This window comes from Patiria miniata, unplaced genomic scaffold, assembly GCF_015706575.1.
Source record: "Patiria miniata isolate m_02_andy unplaced genomic scaffold, ASM1570657v1 HiC_scaffold_30, whole genome shotgun sequence".
NCBI lineage: Eukaryota > Metazoa > Echinodermata > Asteroidea > Valvatida > Asterinidae > Patiria > Patiria miniata.
Window position 1 is genome coordinate 7,333,765 of NW_024037070.1, and position 18,193 is coordinate 7,351,957.

General features: G+C 42.1%; 1 protein-coding gene across 1 annotated transcript in view; it reads right to left on the reverse strand.

Moving 5' to 3' along the window:
- LOC119739340 overlaps positions 1-18,193 on the reverse strand; it is a 53,290-nt gene that overhangs the window by 25,337 nt on the left and 9,760 nt on the right. Inside the window, exons 10-26 of the mRNA XM_038214235.1 lie at positions 17,413-17,541; positions 16,064-16,189; positions 15,452-15,565; positions 13,856-14,197; positions 12,565-12,728; positions 11,550-11,754; positions 10,657-10,770; positions 9,731-9,844; positions 8,589-8,645; positions 7,552-7,932; positions 6,914-7,255; positions 5,843-6,064; positions 4,868-5,113; positions 3,401-3,697; positions 2,102-2,287; positions 1,420-1,540; positions 394-505 (exon numbers count right to left, since the gene is read on the reverse strand). Coding sequence (XP_038070163.1) covers positions 394-505; positions 1,420-1,540; positions 2,102-2,287; positions 3,401-3,697; positions 4,868-5,113; positions 5,843-6,064; positions 6,914-7,255; positions 7,552-7,932; positions 8,589-8,645; positions 9,731-9,844; positions 10,657-10,770; positions 11,550-11,754; positions 12,565-12,728; positions 13,856-14,197; positions 15,452-15,565; positions 16,064-16,189; positions 17,413-17,541 — 3,272 coding nt within the window. The remainder of the gene's footprint in view (positions 1-393; positions 506-1,419; positions 1,541-2,101; positions 2,288-3,400; positions 3,698-4,867; positions 5,114-5,842; positions 6,065-6,913; positions 7,256-7,551; positions 7,933-8,588; positions 8,646-9,730; positions 9,845-10,656; positions 10,771-11,549; positions 11,755-12,564; positions 12,729-13,855; positions 14,198-15,451; positions 15,566-16,063; positions 16,190-17,412; positions 17,542-18,193) is intronic.

Sequence of the window (18,193 nt, forward strand, 5' to 3'; positions counted from 1 at the left end):
TGGCTGACTGCACTTGTGAATTACACTTGCATATATGGGTCATTCCACCGGGTTGGGGAACAATGTGTGACATATGACCATATTATAAAAAGTACGAATGCCTTGCTGGCAGTCACTCTACATAATATTTGTTGTTGGGTGTTTCACTACTGCAGAAAGCTTCAAATCATTTCAATGTATTTTGCCAAAAGTATGAGCACAAAATGTCATTTCGGACGTAATATTGACACCGTGTCAATGTTGCCTCCAAATATGACATTTGTACCTTTTTTTAAATTTCTGTGAAACATTACACAAATTCACTTTGCGTACTTCTTACTATACATGCAACACAAGAAGAAAAGCTTTTGTTTTGTTAGTCAGGTATCAAATGGAGCAGAAATGATATCTTACACTGGTTGAATATGTCGTCTCCCATGTGGTTTCATTGGTGCTGATAAGGAAAGTCAATTCATCAGCAAGAGTGTAGATAGCGATGCCAGTGGATAGTGCTTGCGACCCAGAACTGTTAGTGGATCAAAACATCAAACGTACAAATGTCAAATGTCTTATAAAAAACTTGAGGCTAATCATCGTTATTCGCAGAAGAAGCTGAATTAGGAAGGACACAGCTACAAGCTGGTTAAGAGTGCCACAGGTTCTCTTTAGTGTACAGTGCTTACAGGGTGAGTAAAAAAAAAGGAAAAACCCAAATGGTGCCCCCCTATTTATTAAAGAAGTTCTACATGTAGCACTTTCCAGATCTAGGATATGAAAGCCCAATTAATAAGATTTTGTTCAGTAAGTAATCATTCAAAGCGCTCATGTACTTTTGTAGTTATGGAATTTTGAACTCAAACACCGTTTTTTTAAGCTTGTCCACGGATAACAATAAAGGTAGGTGATATTTCAGCAAATCACAAACTATTCACATATAAAAAAAACACATCAGAAAACTCTCATAACCATGATAACTGGCACTTATCTTAACATTTATTTAAAAACCTGCTGCTTCCAATGTTAAACTATCATGCTTTTCATACAGTGTCAAGAGTTTGAAAGTCTTGCCCTGCCTTCTACTTGGCTACCCCAGAGACTTATGGGATTATTCTGATATCTTTTTCAGGATACGACATGTTTTCATTTTTATTGAAATATCACGTACATATACCTTAAATGTGATCCGTGGACAAGGTAAAAAACAGTGTTTGTGTTCAAAATTCAATAATTGGAAAAGTAGATGGGCGATTACAATGATTCTTTCACTAAAAGAAAGCTTATTAATTGGGCTTTTATATCCTAGATTCGGAAAACGCTTCGTGCAGAATTCTTGAAAAAATACTGGGCACCATTTGGGTTTCCTTTTTTTTGACTCACCCTGTACAATGACAAAAGGACAAAACCTGATATTAAAAATGAAGAGACTTTGTGTTTCCATACCTGATGATGTATTTGCGGGTTGCGTTGGCTGCTGTGTCGATTGAAAGTTTGACCCACAATGCAACACTCATCCCTCTGGAGGTCAACGTTGGGTCACTGACAAAGTTGTCTCTGAAGTCACCTACACAGATGTAAATCATTAACAAAGTAAGCAAAGTCTGTCATGAGCCAAAATGGCTCATCAGGCTGGCGTTACAATATCTTCTTTGGATTTTGAGTGGTGTTATTTATATTAGAAAGGATCAAAATGCATGAAAAGCAAATGATCGCTGGTGATGTTTGAAGACAATTGTGACGACGATTATTGAAATTGCATTTTTGGACGAAAGAGGTTTTAAGGTAATTGTGTTTAAATTGCGATATTCTTTGAACAGATTGAGCAATTTCAGTATTTTTTTCATCTAAAACTACATTATGAAATTGGCTTTCCAGTCATTATTATTGTTGGTGCTACACATTTTCTAAAATATGAAATACAACTTTTGGGGTTGAGTTCCGCTTTATTTGACTCACCCGGTACATGTACAAACCAGTAAACACTTAAAGTGTTTTCCCCCCCTGCCCCCCCCCTCCCCCAGGTTCTCTGAAGTGATCACAAGTGCCATCTAATGTTCGTGCATGGTGTCTACTTTGGAATTTGAAGGATTTAGGATGGTAAGGGTTTACAAGGTCATTGACATACCAAGAATGATGTATGAGTCATCGTCAGTGAGGTCCACCGTGTCGGCATCAGGCATGGTGACGGTCCGCGAAGCTCTGACAGCTTCCACTGTGTCATTGTAAGTATGCTCCCACAGAACCTTGAAAGTGTTGGCGACCAGGTCGTTGGGATTCCAGAAATATGCCGCATCGGAGTAATGGATGTTTTCTAAGATACAGAAAAAGAAAACAAAATTAGTGTTATATGAAGTTTACAGATATATATAGGAACCAGTGTTGTAGACAAGCCCATCACATGTGCATCACATGTGCATCACATGTGCATCACATGTGCATCACATGTGCATCACATGTGCATCACATGTGCATTACAAGTCCATCACATGTCCATCACAAGTCCATCACATGTGCATCACATGTCCATCACATGTCCATCACATGTGCATCACATGTGCATCACATGTCCATCACATGTCCATCACATGTCCATCACGAGTCCTCTAGTCTCAATTCAAGACACAAGCCATTCAAATGAGTTGCAACAAAGGCACTGCTTTTTATTGTTGACCCCCTGTTTCTTGTGACTGGACTTGTGAAAAGACTAGTGATTTCAATGAAAGAACTGGTGATGGACTTGTGGTGGAGGTATTCCACTACAACACTGATAAGATCATTTGCTTTGCTTGCACTTTTTTTATTGAAAGCAACAAAATTACACCATAACAACCTCAGTTGATGCTATACATTTTTAGAAAACAGAGAAAACCTATGCAAGATTTTTGGTCTCGTAAGTAGGTTCTCTTGCTAGTGATTTGGTTCAACAATTGCTGAATCATAGTTTGAATTGCACCCTTACAATCCCTAAATCAGTACCCAGGATATGATTCTCATTCAGAGCCAGTTAGTGTACGTCAAGGTCCATGTTGACGAATAATCCTTGCAGTATTTTATGAACAAAGTCAAATTTTGAAAAAGTGTGCCCGTGATACATGGCACACTTTTTTAAATCCACCTCCGATGATTGTTTTCTTCTGAACGATTCCATTTCAAGCAGAATAATTTAACAGGGTATTTAGCACCACTCCTTCCCTTGCATGGACCAAGGTTTTTCTCAATGAATCAATAGATTTGTTCAGGATGATTGATTTGACCTATCTCCAACATACCCGCACTTGCATATAACACGCGTGTGTTACATTCAGTATGGCATTGGAGAGGCACTTGCGTTGTTGCCTACATGTGTAGTGGGCGGGCCTTAATGTATCAGTCTACTGACTAAATGCAAATGAACAGCACCCATGCGCCTCCATGTTCAGCTTACCGATCATAGCCAGCCTGGTCCGATACTCAAACGTGTCCATGGGTCTCTCCACGATCGCGACCTCCTCGAATGTGAAGTTGGCCGCGTTGTCCAGGAAGTCGTTCCGCCGGCCCAGGATGAGTTTGCTCTGCTCGTCGGTGTTGCGATACTTGCGGTAACCGGTTGGATCGATGGCTACCAGCCGGCCGTCCATGAATAAGGCCAGGCCGTCCCTCTTGGTCCATGAAATGCCCAGGTTGATCCAGGGGCCGGTGAATTCGGTATAATTGGTGTTAAAGTCGACATTGTAGACAGTGGCTGCGGTAAACGAGTAGAGTATGAATAGAGTAAAGAAATAATGTCTGTTCTCATCAACTGTCAGTCTGTACTCTTAACTTTTTCATTTAAATAAAAAATAATTGGTATCTGTTTCAACTGTGGCATCTAAATCCCTAAAAAGGTCTTTTATTCTATTCTTTTTTCTAAAATCATTATTACCAAAACAATTCTGATAGGACTTATGTTCAGGCAAGGGCCATTAGTTGACTTGTGGTTGACTCGTGATGTAGCTTACGCACGGTCATTAATAGCAACTTGTAAATGGGTCATTCTATAAATTTGGGGTCCACTTTTTTCCCCGTCCCTGTTACATCTGACATCTATGATTGTATAATTCTGATGCACTCCTTAATGCAGTCATCCTCCAAGAGTGATTATGAATAGCAAACTACCTACCCAACAAATAAACAATCATTCGAAGTCACTTTTAATGATGCTTGAATGGCAAATTACAAAGTACCAAGGTAACAGGGACGGGAAAAATGTCACACTTTGGACCCCAAATTTATAGAATGACCCAAATGCCTCCAGTCAAATTCTGGTCAAGCGTCATCCGGACACTTCTTGATCCTGGTCCCCTGCTGTGCGTGATGATGCATGCAGCTATTGGTAACCAGGGATGGAACCGTTCCCCGGGCTGCAAATTTTTTTCTCCCAAACGACATCCACATATGGGTGTACGCTATGGCATTTTGGACTTAACTTTTATAAAAACATGAGAAGAAAATATAAAATTAGAAAAATATGTGAATTTGAACGTTATGAAATTCGGACTTTATTTCCTTTTAAAAAAAATCTTTCGAAGCCTAAGGTTAGAAAAGGAAAAAAATTTGGGTGCAAAACCGAGATTCGAACCCGCAACCTCGCGGTGCAAAATCCTACCCTCTATCGACTGAGCTGTCACACTTCTCGCCAAAATGTGGGGAAATAAATAATTATATACCTGCGTGCATATCATAAAAGTATCGTAGAGGGCGCTAAACAACCATTATGCGGATGTCATTTGGGAGAAAAAAATTCGCCCGGGGGCTCTGGTTCCAAATAGTCCACTAGTGTAGTCCAACGATCCAGCATTCCAGTGAAGGCAGTCAAAAATCATACTCCTCACCCGAACTTGCTTCACTTTGTCACCACCATTGTCAAACTCACCCTCTTCCGTCATGTAAGGAGTGTGCTCTATCTCCACCACCCATCTGACCCTACCGTCAGTCACCGCCGCCCCTAGCCGGTCCACGTCTCGCTGGTAGATGGAGAAACCCCGGCTGGCTTGCTCTCCGGAGGAGATCAGGAAATGAGTCTCGTTGTCCTGGACCTGGACCAGTCGCAGCCAGAGTGAGGCCGACAGACCGTCCCTGCAGAGACTGACGTCACTCAGGCACTGCTCGGCAAAGTCACCTGACAGGAGAAGGAAAATAGGATGACACGCTGGGCATATCAAATCCTTTGTGGTCAAAAGGACACCATGTGAACCAGCCTAAAGCACACAGCCAGATGACCTTGGACATAGAGATAAGAGCTCCCGGGATAAAATCCTGATATCAGGAAAAAATGCTGTCAAAAATTGCTGAAATCAGGACTGTAAATCCTGACATATCTCAGCCCGTTTTTAATGCGATGACTCCCAACTTCTGGCTCATTCTCAAAAGTAGACTCACACACATGATCAGGTGTGCTCAGGATTTCCTGGGTAGCATTGCCAAAGTTCCCAAGATCGATTTACCTTGTTGACAGCGCCCTCTACTGCCAAGGCAGCTTGGGCACGCTTATTAGGCGAACAAACTTGGAATCCAGTCATGGACTAAGACCAGGGGAGTGTCATGGTCTAGCGGTTAAGAGCACCGGACTCATGCTCTGGTATTTCAGAGGCAACAGTGGCGTTGGTTCGAGCCTGGGCGTGGACACTTGTGCCCTTAAGCAAGGCACTTAACCATTATTGCTTCGTCCTTTGGATGGGATGTTAACCCGTGTGTTGTATAAGGCCTAACGCATGTAAAATAAACACTTATTGCTAAGAGAAGGGGTTTGCCCCGGTGTTTCTGGCCTCCTAGTTATACTCCCTTGTGGAAGTCCTTAGGAGAAGAACCAACCAAGTACCAAGTAACCAAGAGTCAGTGTTAACCTTACCTAGCATGAGCCAGCCACTGCCGTCCCCGTACACCATGACCGCGTTCCCCTTGGCATCCCAGCTAGGGGCCAGGACTACGTCTCCCTCCCCTGCCTGGGTCAGCTCCTTGAACTGACTAGCGTAAGGCTCCTGGTAGCTGGCCAGGGTGGACTTGTCCCGTCGCGCGTAGCCGTCGATGCCCCAGTAGTGGTCAGCGAAGCTTGCGATCTCTTCCTCTCGGCCTGTACAGACAAAAGTGGATTAACTGATTTTTCATTTCAAATGTGTCTACTTTCCAATTTCAGGAAATCTTAAAATATCTTCTCAGCCCAAAAAAAATGTACACGAAAATCGGCAAATTTAGCAAAACAAAATTGCTGAAAACTGTACATTATGATTGAAATTAAAAAAAAATCTTTTTGTGCACACAACTAAGGGTTCCCCCCCCCCCCCAAAAAAAATTAATTCACTTCAAACGGTAAATTCTGTTGAATCCATTCTATTTTCGGGTTAAGCAGAAGTATCCCCAAAACAATATTTGAACATGGAGCGTAAAATAAAGTTGATCTGAGGTGGAGCACTTGAAAGTATCAGATGTTATAATTCCTCAATCCTTGCAGCCCGATTGTAGCAAGCGGTAACTCAAGGTTTACCTCAGTTTACCTCAAGGTTTACCTCAGTTTACCTCAAGTTTAACCTCAAGGTTTTAAAGAGGTTTAACAGGGTTTTATGGGGTATCTCAGGCAGCCTGATTTTAGCAAGCAGTAACTCGAGGTTTACCTCAGTTTACCTCGAGGTTTACCTCAGTTTCCCTCAAGTTTAACCTCAAGGTTTTAAAGAGGTTTAACAGGGTTTTATGGGGTATGTCAGGCAGCCTGATTGTAGCAAGCAGTAACTCGAGGTTTACCTCAGTTTACCTCGAGGTTTACCTCAGTTAGCCTCGAGGTTTACGTCAAGGTTTTAAAGAGGGTTACCAAGGTTTTATGGGGTACCTCAGGGTTCAACCTCGAGTTACCGATTGTTTAATTTAGCATCCTTCCCTTAAGTTGACTCATGTCTGGTGTCCCACAAAATAAAGGATTTGGACTTACATGTGAAACCAAGAAATCGATTGACTTCCCAGTCCCGGAGTTGACGATCCCAAAACACGACGTCGCTGACGCTCATGGGGAACGCAGTCGCCGTTGCGTTACTGTTCTGAATACCAGTCACAGTTTCGTTATTGTACTTGGAACCAATTGTCAAACTGTCCATCATGTTGGTGTCGCCAACTGGTTCCCTGCTTAGTTTGGCGTTGGTGACCTTGACCCCGTTCTTGTAGGCCGCGAGGCCGATGTCTGGGTGCCAGGTCATGGCCAGGTGACACCAGTTGTTGAAGACGATGTCAGCTGAGCTGATCAGGAGGACCCAGGCTGGGTTGACTCCATCCACAACTTTGGAAGTAAACACATATTTTACACTTTTATCAATAATAATAATGTGTATTTATATAGAGCACCTATCCACCAGTATTTGTGCTCAAGGCGCTACATCATTAATACCCTGCTCATAGCGCCAATGAAACATTCCAAAGACAATCTCAGCTCCCTGGGGAGTATACAGCTCGATGCTGCCATTTCAGCGCAAAGCAGCTAAAATCAACCCCATCTCTTCCCTCAAAGGTACCCAGTTACTTCACGACGTAACGCAGCTTTCCTATGGTGACTTCAATCTTAATAAATCCGCTCACCTCTGAACTCCATGTCATTATTTGCCTTCAGCATGATCGACACGCCAACTCGTCCGTTACTCTCAGTCGACGCTGTGCTCAGTACGATCCCGTCCGCTCCTGAGCTCATCCCATACAGCCTGACCCACAGGGCCAGCGACAGCCCGTCCATGCAGTACCCGGGATCGCTCAGACAGTCACCGGTCAGATTAGCCAGGTTGATCCAGGAGTCATCGGAGGCTAGGAGAGGGTACAGGCCGGACTGGCCCCGGCCTAGGATAGCCGAGTAGTTACTGCCAGCGATCTGGATGCTGGAGGGGTCATTCAAGGGCCAGTAGTAGGTGGCCAGGAGGTGGAAGGGGTGGACTTGGATTGCATCCAGACCAAGGACTTCATCCGTCACTGTAGATACAAGAAACCATGTTGCAGTTTTTTAAAACAGTGGAATTTCATTTACTGCTCTCTATGAATTTACACTGCCGGCTCTTCCTAAGGTTTTAAACTGTATGTAATTATTTGTATGCTGGCCAAAAACAAACAAACAAACAAACAAAACAACAACAAAAATCGCTGTCGAGTTCAAACTTTTTTTCCAAGTGTTGCTAGTTAATAATAAGCTGCTAAAGTGTTATGTTGGTAAAGCCTGAATATCTGGAAATACTTATGAACACTTATGCTTCTAATTATGGGCAAGAATTGCAGAATTTGGACAAGCAGGTGCACTGAAGATGTCAAAATGCCTTGAACTCAACTGAAGTCCAATTTCTTGGAAATTTCTTGCATATGTTTATTTCCAAACTCAGTTTTGGTACATAAGCGTGATTCCTTAAAATACCACTCTATATATCAAAATGCCTAGAATTTTAGTATTCTTGGAAAAAGGACTGCAATAAAACACTGAAAATATTTTCAACAAAACATGACTTGATCAGCACAGAATGACCGGTACATAATACTAAACTGAGTCTTTGGATCTTAAAGGTAGGCCCGAAAAACATTTCCTTTGATGTAATGTAGTAGTTTAAACCTTTTGATAAACGGTTACTCTCTGTACTTACCCAACAATCTTGGAAAGAGGGTCACCACATTTGCGTAGTCATAGTTGGGCGACAAATCTGCAATTTGGATTGGCAAAAAACATACCAGTTTCAGTAAATAATATCTCACACATCGTTTTAGAATTGTGAAGAATATAAACCTTCTAAAGATTAATGGTACTCATACAGCAGAACATCACTATATTGACCACGTTGGGGTCCACAAGAAATTGTTTGGGCATAGTTGTTGTACATTATTGCAATTTTGGCTGTTCATGCTTAATATGATTGTACATAAAATTTGTGGGCTTAAACAACTTTCTCTTTAAGCTGCATTCTACTGTACTTGGCATGTGAAAAACTATTTTCAGAAATTAAATAAGCCAAGAATTTTAAAATATATAGAATTTACTTTTTCAAATCCAGTCTCACATACGATGATGAAAATTTGCTTAACCAGTTCGCGCCGGGACAATTTTGACATGGCCAGACCCGGGCGCAGGATTGTTTTTACGAGCCTTGATTACCAGATGGGTTCAAGCCGTCACCTGCAGGTCGCACACCCTAATATTTCCGGCCTCGCTCGCTGCAAGCGGGTTGCAGACAGATATTTCCAGCCTCGCTCATAGCGTGTTTATCCGTCATTCGTTCCAAATACTGCAAAACCTTTGCATGTATACATGTCGTCCGACGTGAACTGGTTAATAGGTGCTCTGCTTACAAAAATTTTCACAAGCGAGCAGCAACTTGTGGGTTTGAGTAAGACTCAAGCAAGCACACAAAACATACTTTCCAGACTGACTCTCAGAAGTATATTCTGCCAGTGTTGTAGTTGAGTACAGTTGCAAGAGTACAAGTATGCGGACTTTGCCATGAGTATGAGTAAGAGTACTTCGCAATGAGTACAAGTACTTGTACAAGTACTTTGCCTAGAGTACAATACTTTGCAATGAGTGTAAGTACAAGTACAAGTACTCTGCCACGAGTACAAGTACTTTGCAATGAGTACGAGTATAAGTACAATACTTGGCCACAAGAACGAGTACAGGTCAACTTTTTCATGTGGTTACGAGTACAACTCAAGTACAAGTACAAAATACTCCAGTACGAGTACAAGTATAAGCATGAGTACTACAACACAGTGATATACTATAATAACTCACCCAGATGACAGCTATGACCAGTATAGCCAAAGACACAGTCGCAGTGGTAGTAGGCGATGAAGTCGGTACATGTCCCTCCTTGCTGGCAGGGGTTGGATTCACATTCGTCAATTTCTGTTCTCAAAAAACACATAGCAAACACCGTATAATTTAAATTTGAAAAGCAGTGAATTGGAGGATACAAAATCCTACTAATGAATACTCCCAATGAAGTGATCTGGGGCCGATTTCACGGTGCTGCTAAGCACAACAATTTGCTTAGCACAAAAAAAGTCTGGCTTATAAAAGCAGGTTACCAGCCGAAACTCCATGTCATGTCAACATCAGACAAGTTGTTCACCTACATGTACATCAGTTTAACAAGTTCAACAAGCTCTTGCATTTTCCTCACAACATTTCAAGATAGCGTACCGTCACATTTATCTAGTACAGCCCCATCTGAGCAGGCTATCAATTCCATCACTAAGGCCCCCTTCAATGGCGAAACATTGTGCTAGCTATAGTTCAGATAATCCTTCACGGGGCAGTTGCTTTAGCGTGCACAATGGTTTCTCCATTGAAGGGGGCCTGGTGAGTGAACAGTGACCACGTGACTGGACTTGTCTTTACAAAGTCCTCCAGAAAGTCAATGTAATACAACAAACTATCAAGAAAGATGGTCACATTAAAGAAAAACACATACTCAATGCAACTAACTGGGGCATGTTTTGGGCGGTCGTAACCAAAAACTGCTTTGTTTTCTCATTGGGTTTAGCATTTTAGCAGCTTGAGTAGTGGAGAAATTCACTTGTTATTACCTCACAAGCAAGTTTTTAAAACTATCAACTATTAAATGACCCACAAACAACTGAACCAGCTATTGGTTACAACCGCCAAAACATGCCCCAGATGAATTTAAATCTATTTAAGAGAATGACACATTTTACCAATTTCACAGTTGGTGCCGTTGTAACCAGGATCGCAGTCACATCTGTAGGAGGCCATGCCTGTGTCAAAGCATTGACCATGTACGCATGGCTCAGTTACGCAATCATCTTTATCTGTTGGTGGGAGAAAAAAAAAACATGAAGATGTCAGTTGGGTTTATAGACCGATTCATTAACTCTAACTCCCTAGGCCTTTTTGCTAGGATGTAGCCTCAATCCTGCAAAATCCTTCAATTGGCCTCATGGAAAAATAGCTCATAGCCTCAATCCTGCAAATTCCTCCATTATTTCTTGAATATGGTCCTTGGAGGGGTGACCACTGCCTGAATCCTGCAAAATGCTGCGGCAGTGACTCAATATTTTGAGGCTTGGCCAGTGACATCCTGGAGCAGTACGGAGGATTGCAAACATAATCCAGGCCTATTTTTATGCACGGCTGAGCAAAAACAACACAAGGTCCTATCCAAGACCTTGACAAAGTGCATTCTACGAAATCAGCAACACACTTTGCCATGTCACCTCAATCCTCCAAATTCCTCCCTTTGGCAAAGAGAATTTTGAAGGATCCAGGGCGGTTAGGGTTAAGCCCATCCCCATTGGTATTTTTAACCAACCACAGCTGTGATCTATATCGAATAACGTGTACAAAAATCTGACTTGCGGCTCTGAGGCAATCCTTTTCTTCACTTTGAGTAAGGTTTCTGTCCAGTAGGTTCGTTTCTGGATAATCACCAATGTTCCTACGTGCCTTTAAACAATTCTCAGCAGTGTTTAGACAGCATTTTAAAACCACCCATGTGATGGGCTCTTGACCAATAGGAATCTAGGTAAACTGTCCACTTTATTTATGAACATTTATTTACAAGAATTCATTTCCTAGGCTTCAATCTTACCCCATCCTCCCATCAACCAGGGCAGTTGGTAGGAGTCATTGAACCTATCCATCCAGAAGGCCATCTCGTCAAACACCCCCGAGGAGTGGCCCGTGTTTTCGGCTCCGTTGTGCCGGCAACCCAGGGTCAGATAGTTGACAACGGCTGCCAAGGGGTTGTTGGAACCGGTCGTGACGTCTACCTGCCTCACGGCATCGATGAAAACCTGTCAAAGTAGGTAGACATGGGTAAGACACGAACAACGCTAACGTTTGGCAACGTTGACAATCTTCCGCAAGTGTCTGTTTGCCACCAACATTGGTGAACATTAGCAACAAAGGCAAACGGTCTCCCTGAGTCGTGTTTTCCAAAATGGACAAAAACATGCAACAAATGTGATGATCCTTTTGGGGCTTAAACTTTGTGTTTTCTGCATCTACATTAAGTTCATATACAGGGTGTCCCAAAAAAATGCTCCACTCTCCTTTTTTACAAATTCAAGCAAACCTGATTGCATAAATTTTCTTATTATGCATGGTAAGAATGCTATGTGTCTTGGTTGTTATCTACCAAAAAACTTGGATCAAATTATCAATCCACTAGGGACAGAAATGCTGAAATATGAACTCCCCTCCATTTGCCAACTGCGCTGGGGACTCAAATCACCAATTTTAAAATGTCGATTTTTGTCAAGTGTGCTTTTCAAAAATTCTACTTGGTATCTATTATGAAAGACCAGTCATCAGTTGTTGTCGAGCAAACAAGAAAAGACCAACCAACCATGGCATTGTCCATTTATTGGACTTTGACTAAAAATACCTATTTGTAAATCAACCACACGTAACAATTGTGAACATTGTGTTCCATCTGTACTGTGCGTCAAGTTTGCTTGAAGGTAAATTCTTTATCCCACTGGGGTTTGTGGAACACGGAAAACGTAGTGCGTCTGTGTTCCATACGGGACAAAGACGCACTGCAATATACCATGTTCCACTCGCACTCGTGGGAGACTAACTGCCCTTCAATAACTCCGTACCGACATCCCTGTCGTAGAGCTCCAAGCAAAAGCCAGATTCTTCCACAAGTTAGCGGGCACGCCATCCGTGATCTCAGCCGACCATTCCGTAGTTCCGTCATTCAGCACAAAGCCGATCTTCCTTGTGTCTCGGTAGATACTGAAACCTATAGAGTCGGGGGGACCTGGGATGGAGGTCGGACCAAAGGTCAGAGGTTATACAAAGGTCATGTCTGAATTGGTTGTTTTGCACCTGCGGAAGTTACCACTTCAACAGACAAGAAAGGGCAAAGCAAGCCTTAAAAAAAAATTGAATAAGCCAAAAAATATCGGCCAAAGTTTAAAATCATGTCAGACACCACAAGTACTGACTCTCAAGAGTCATTTGTACAATAGTGGCAGGCATGCAATTGGAAATTTAGGGGAAAAAATGAGGAGATTCCAAACCACACAAGACTTTGTACAGTTGTTTTGAATTTGTAATGGCATTCATGAGAAGTAAAAATCAAAGAAATTAGCGGACCCAACGAAAAATTGCTTGCCTGTATTTTACTTCTCCGAGGCCCCCCCACGGAGCGATATTTCCTATGAGGACAGGCTATGTACAACCGCCAAGTTCAAGTCCAATACAAAATGTGTACAAAAACAATGTGAACCACTGACGTGTGTACACGTCCACAGTTGGAGACTAGGAGAAAGCTTGACAATTGAACCTGTCACCCCTGCGAGCATACATTGCCAGATCTTGTTCACACATCCTCTCATGTTAATAATTGGTTCACTGATTCAGAATAATTTTCCAACTGGTGTTCAGAAAACATACAAGTTGAACATTTAAAAATAGGAAAAAAAAAGTTGAAGAACACAAGAAATGCAACTTTAATTAAAACCTTGTTTCATATTAGGCCCCCCCCCCAAAAAATACTCGGTCTCTGGTCAGCGCGCGCGTCGATTTTAATCATGCGCGTCAACCTTTTTTTTCTTTCAAATTAACACAGAAGCTACAACAGCGCCCTCTATTGCCGCGCCTCCTCAAATTGTTGTACCAAGGAGCACCAAGGAATGGGGAAATTGCACCAAGGCAAATGATAAAGGGCACCAAGGCAAATTATGGAGGACACCAATGTATAATGAGGACACAAAAAAGCAAAATAGTACCCACCTTGTCTGTACAATACAAGCTTGAAAAAAAAAGCCATAAAAAAAAAAAAAAAAAAAATTCGTCGCCGAATCAATTCCGGAACTTCAGTCTGACCGACTATTTTTTTTTGGCCTTACTAAAATACTCCTAAAATGCTAGCATCTATTTCACCTGAGCTGAGAATGTATACCGGCCCAGCTTCCGTCACTTCATCTTCTGTGAGTCGGATCCAGACAGACACCGTCAGCCCGTCGGTGCACAGCGACGGCTCGCTGACGCAGTGCCCGGAGAAGTCGCCAAAGTTCAGGCAATCCTCGGTGCCGTTCAGCCGGGTCTGGATGGAGTAGTTGGAGATACCGTAGTCGTTCTGGACGGCCACGCCGGGGTCTGCGTTGAAGGCCGTCCCGTTGACGTCCTGGTTGGCGTACTTGTCGTCACCGGTGGTGTTGAGCTCATTGAACGTCCACCAGAGAGAGCCGGCGTACTGGGGTATGCTGTCAGTGTACTTGGATTCTGACAAAAAAGTCAAGAGATAAAATAGTTGGTCTTATGAAATCATTATAAATGACGTGTGATACAAAGTGTGATGGAGCGTTTATAACAGTGTGGTTTAAAAGTGGTTAGGGACACACAGTGTGCCAGAATCTCCTAACATGGAAATCATTTCAGTGGCCGTGTAGCACTCAGTTGTAGCCAGCGCACATGGCATGCATACTGCACATGTGACGCAAAAGGGGTCTCACGAACAGTTTTAAACATCGCCCTTTAAACACTGAGCAGTGTTTAAATATGGGAATAAATAATGTGCTTGGCCGGTAACCGGCTTGGAGTCTTGACGCTAATAATTTCAGCTTGGGCCATTATCGGTGACCAGCCCCAAGCCCTTTTTAAACATACTTGTTTAATACTGGCCAAGCACATTTTTTATTCCCATTCATAAATACCTTTTTCGGTCAAAAAGTCAAAACAAGTCAAAATTATAACTTTCCAACGATTTTGTTGAACAATTTTACTTAATGTTTATTATAGCACCCCTCTAGGTATGGTTATGGTATGTGCCTCTCGCGAGTAATACTAAAAATCTCCTTATATGGAGATTGTCATAATGGTGCAGATCCAGCACTGGGTGATGGTTCCGTGTTTTCTCACAGTTTCGCCATCCATCACAGCTTTGAAGGCTTGCCTACTACCTACTGGGCGATACAATCTTTGCCTACTAAAATGGCGACACTCGACTGTCTGGTACCCGGACATCGGCCAGGTCATGAGAGAGCCATATCAGAATGGTGATGTCACCCGTACATCATCAAAAAGATAAACAACAGACCACAAGCTCCACATAGCCTCAGCTATCAGTACATGAAAGTTATGGGAATGAATCGGGGCCATATCATAAGTCCGAAGCCTCACAGGTCCGACGCCTCACAAGTGCCAAATTTCGGACTTATGAGGCATCAGACTTATGAGGCATAAAATTTATTTATTCCGCCTCATAGGTCCGACGCCTCATCGACGTCAGAAAAACGAAGCGTACGAGGTGTTGGACCTATGAGGCGTCGGATCTATGAGGCGTCCGACTTATGAGGTGTCCGACTTATGAGGCGTCGGAGCTATGAGGCGTCGGACTTATGGGCCTTCATTTGGTCGGGGGAAGCGATTTTGTCGGACTTATGAGGTGTCAGACCTATGAGGCGTCGGACTTATGAGCGGACCCCAATGAATCCAAATTAGATTCTCTGTATATGTAGTGAGTATATTTCATCCTACCTAATTCGCAGTCTGTTCCCCAGAAACTCCAATCGCATTTGCACAGGTAAAGGCCGACGAGATCAAGGCATGTTCCACGGTTGCTACACGTCACCCCTATGCATTCATCGAGTTCTGTTGGCAAAGAACAAAAGACTTTATTACGATAAAAGAACACGGTTGACCCTGGTCCAATTTTTTGGCTCTGCTTACCATTCTGCTTACTAAGCAGAAAATGATGTGCTTACGGTAAGTGTAACTCACTTGCTTCTGCGCATGCGTACATCCCGTAACTAAGGATTCTGTGCTTATGGGTTAGCACAGAATTTTTCTGCTAGTGTGGTTAGCACAAAAGAGCCAAGAAAATGACCCCTACCTGTTGTCTGTTTTGGCTCTGTTTTGTTTTTTTTTTTTGCTGACAATTATTTAACTTGGGGCAGTCACATTCACAAATGCTTTGCAAAAAAAAGATGACACTATTATAAAGGATGTCCACTGTGAAACAGACAAAAACTTCTTGCATTTGACTAAACCCCTCTACACAATAATAATATGGCAATCACAACTTTGATTTCTTGTACATTAGTGCCCCATGAAAACATCTGTTTGTACTGAAAGCGGCATCGCACTTACCGATACAGTTATAGCCGTTGCCTGCGTAACCAGCTTGACAGGAGCACGTGTAGGAACCCGCCGTGTTGGTGCATACACCCAGCGTTGGCTCGCAGCCGTGCGTGTTGTTGGCACATTCATCATTATCTGTTCAAATCACATGCATACAAATGATAAGTCTACCTGGCACTTAGTTTCCACTAACTTTAAAGGGAATATACATCATTTGCTTTTGCTGTAATTTTCAGAAATGGATGGAATTGGGGGGTTGGAAATATATAGCAAATATAGTTACACTGACTTTTTTGAGGTTTTGGGTTCGAAAATGCTATAAAAACCAAGAAAAACGATCATTTTCCTGTAGTCTGGTTCCCTGACTCCATATAAGAAGAAACAGAGCAGTTTACATACATTGGGGAATTGTAAGGTCAGGGAACCAGTCTAGCTGGCTCGTACCCGTTCATAGGTTTGTAATCGATTGCAAACAAGTGCGATGGTCAATTGGGGCCAGTATTTGAAAAAAAAAGCCAGTTGTTTCCAACGCTATTGATACAAAAATACCACTTTTCTTGAAAATGACAGTATACCAGGTGCCATGATTTTACAGGATGCTTTACACTGTCATTCACTAACAGTCCAGCAAGGTATTTCAAAATGATTTGGTAGTTTTATTTTTTGATGTTTGCAAATGTTGTATTTTCCCTTTAAAGGGAAGATACAACATTTGCAAACATCAAAAACGAAATGATCAGATTATCACAAAATACCTTACTTAATTGTTAGGGAGTGACAGTCTGAAGCATCCTGTAAAATAGTGGCTCCTGGTGTGCTGACATTTTCAAGAAAAAAAAAAAAATTTCCAGCGTTGGATAAAACTAGCTTTTTTTAAAAAAGTGCTCCTACTTTTTAATATTTAGTTATTCCGCATTTTCTTTGCAGTTGATTACACACCTGTGAAGGGTACAAGCCTGCTAGACTGATTCTTTGACCTTATAATTCACCAAAGTCTATAAGTTGCTGTGTTTCGTCTTATTAAATAAGTGGGGTCAGGAAACCAGACTACAAGAGCATGTGTGGGTGCTACAGTGACTAAGGGTTAAAATGCATATATGACGACAGAAAATATGTAAACAGAAAAGAAAAACAAATCCACTATTCTGAAATAACTCGCTGAAATCTTATGGTTTAGATCATTCCAACAGTTTTTGTATTAAATTTCAGTTGGCTGGTTTCCGGTCCTTCCATTACAATCCGCCTATTCAGTGGGAACCAGTCTACGAGTTCTAATATACACAACTACTTGCAAAGCAATAACTTCAGGGTCACATCGGGGGGGGGGGGGGGGGGGGGGGGGGGGGGGGGGAACTCACCAATACAACTTGATACACCATCACCGGTGAAACCGACATCGCAGTAACATTCCCAAGAACCAACGGTGTTTATGCAGAACGCATTGGAGGACAGACAGTCATCTGTGCCATACACGCATTCATTAGCATCTGTAATCAGAATTCACACAAAATCATACAAATTCAATAACTTGTATTCGTCTGCATGGCCGACTAAACAATATATCGTCGGGTGCCTGGAAGAAGGTCATAAGGGCGAAAAATGGGTCAAAAGGTCAAATGCAGATTTTTCAGATAATCGATAGAGGTTTGAAATATCTTTCATTTGATATACATATTGTCTCCAGGGGCTATGTCATTCTGACGTAATTAACAGTAAACAAAAGACGGAGGAGGATTTTCATTATTTGTGCCCGGCAAAAGAACGTTAACGTGTAATACTAACGTAACAAAAAATGTTCGAAGTGCGCAAATGCCCCACTCAACTGGGTACGCAAAGCCAATTTTGTTCCCGGCAAAAGGACGTAAGGATTTAACATGCCGCTTAAGCGTACGTTTAAGGCTTGGAAAGTTCCCGGTAAAAAGTCGTAAAAAATTGAAATAATTCACAATTAAGTAATATTTTCGCATAAAAATGCACAATATTAGTTTAATTATCAACGAATGTCATCAGTCAAAATTTCAACCTTATGTGATTTTTAATCAAGAAATGGCAGCACGAAAACTTTCAACTTGATTATCTCCAAGAGTGCCTTTTGTGTGCCTGGCCTGCTAACGTCCATTTCTTTATCACAAGATGATA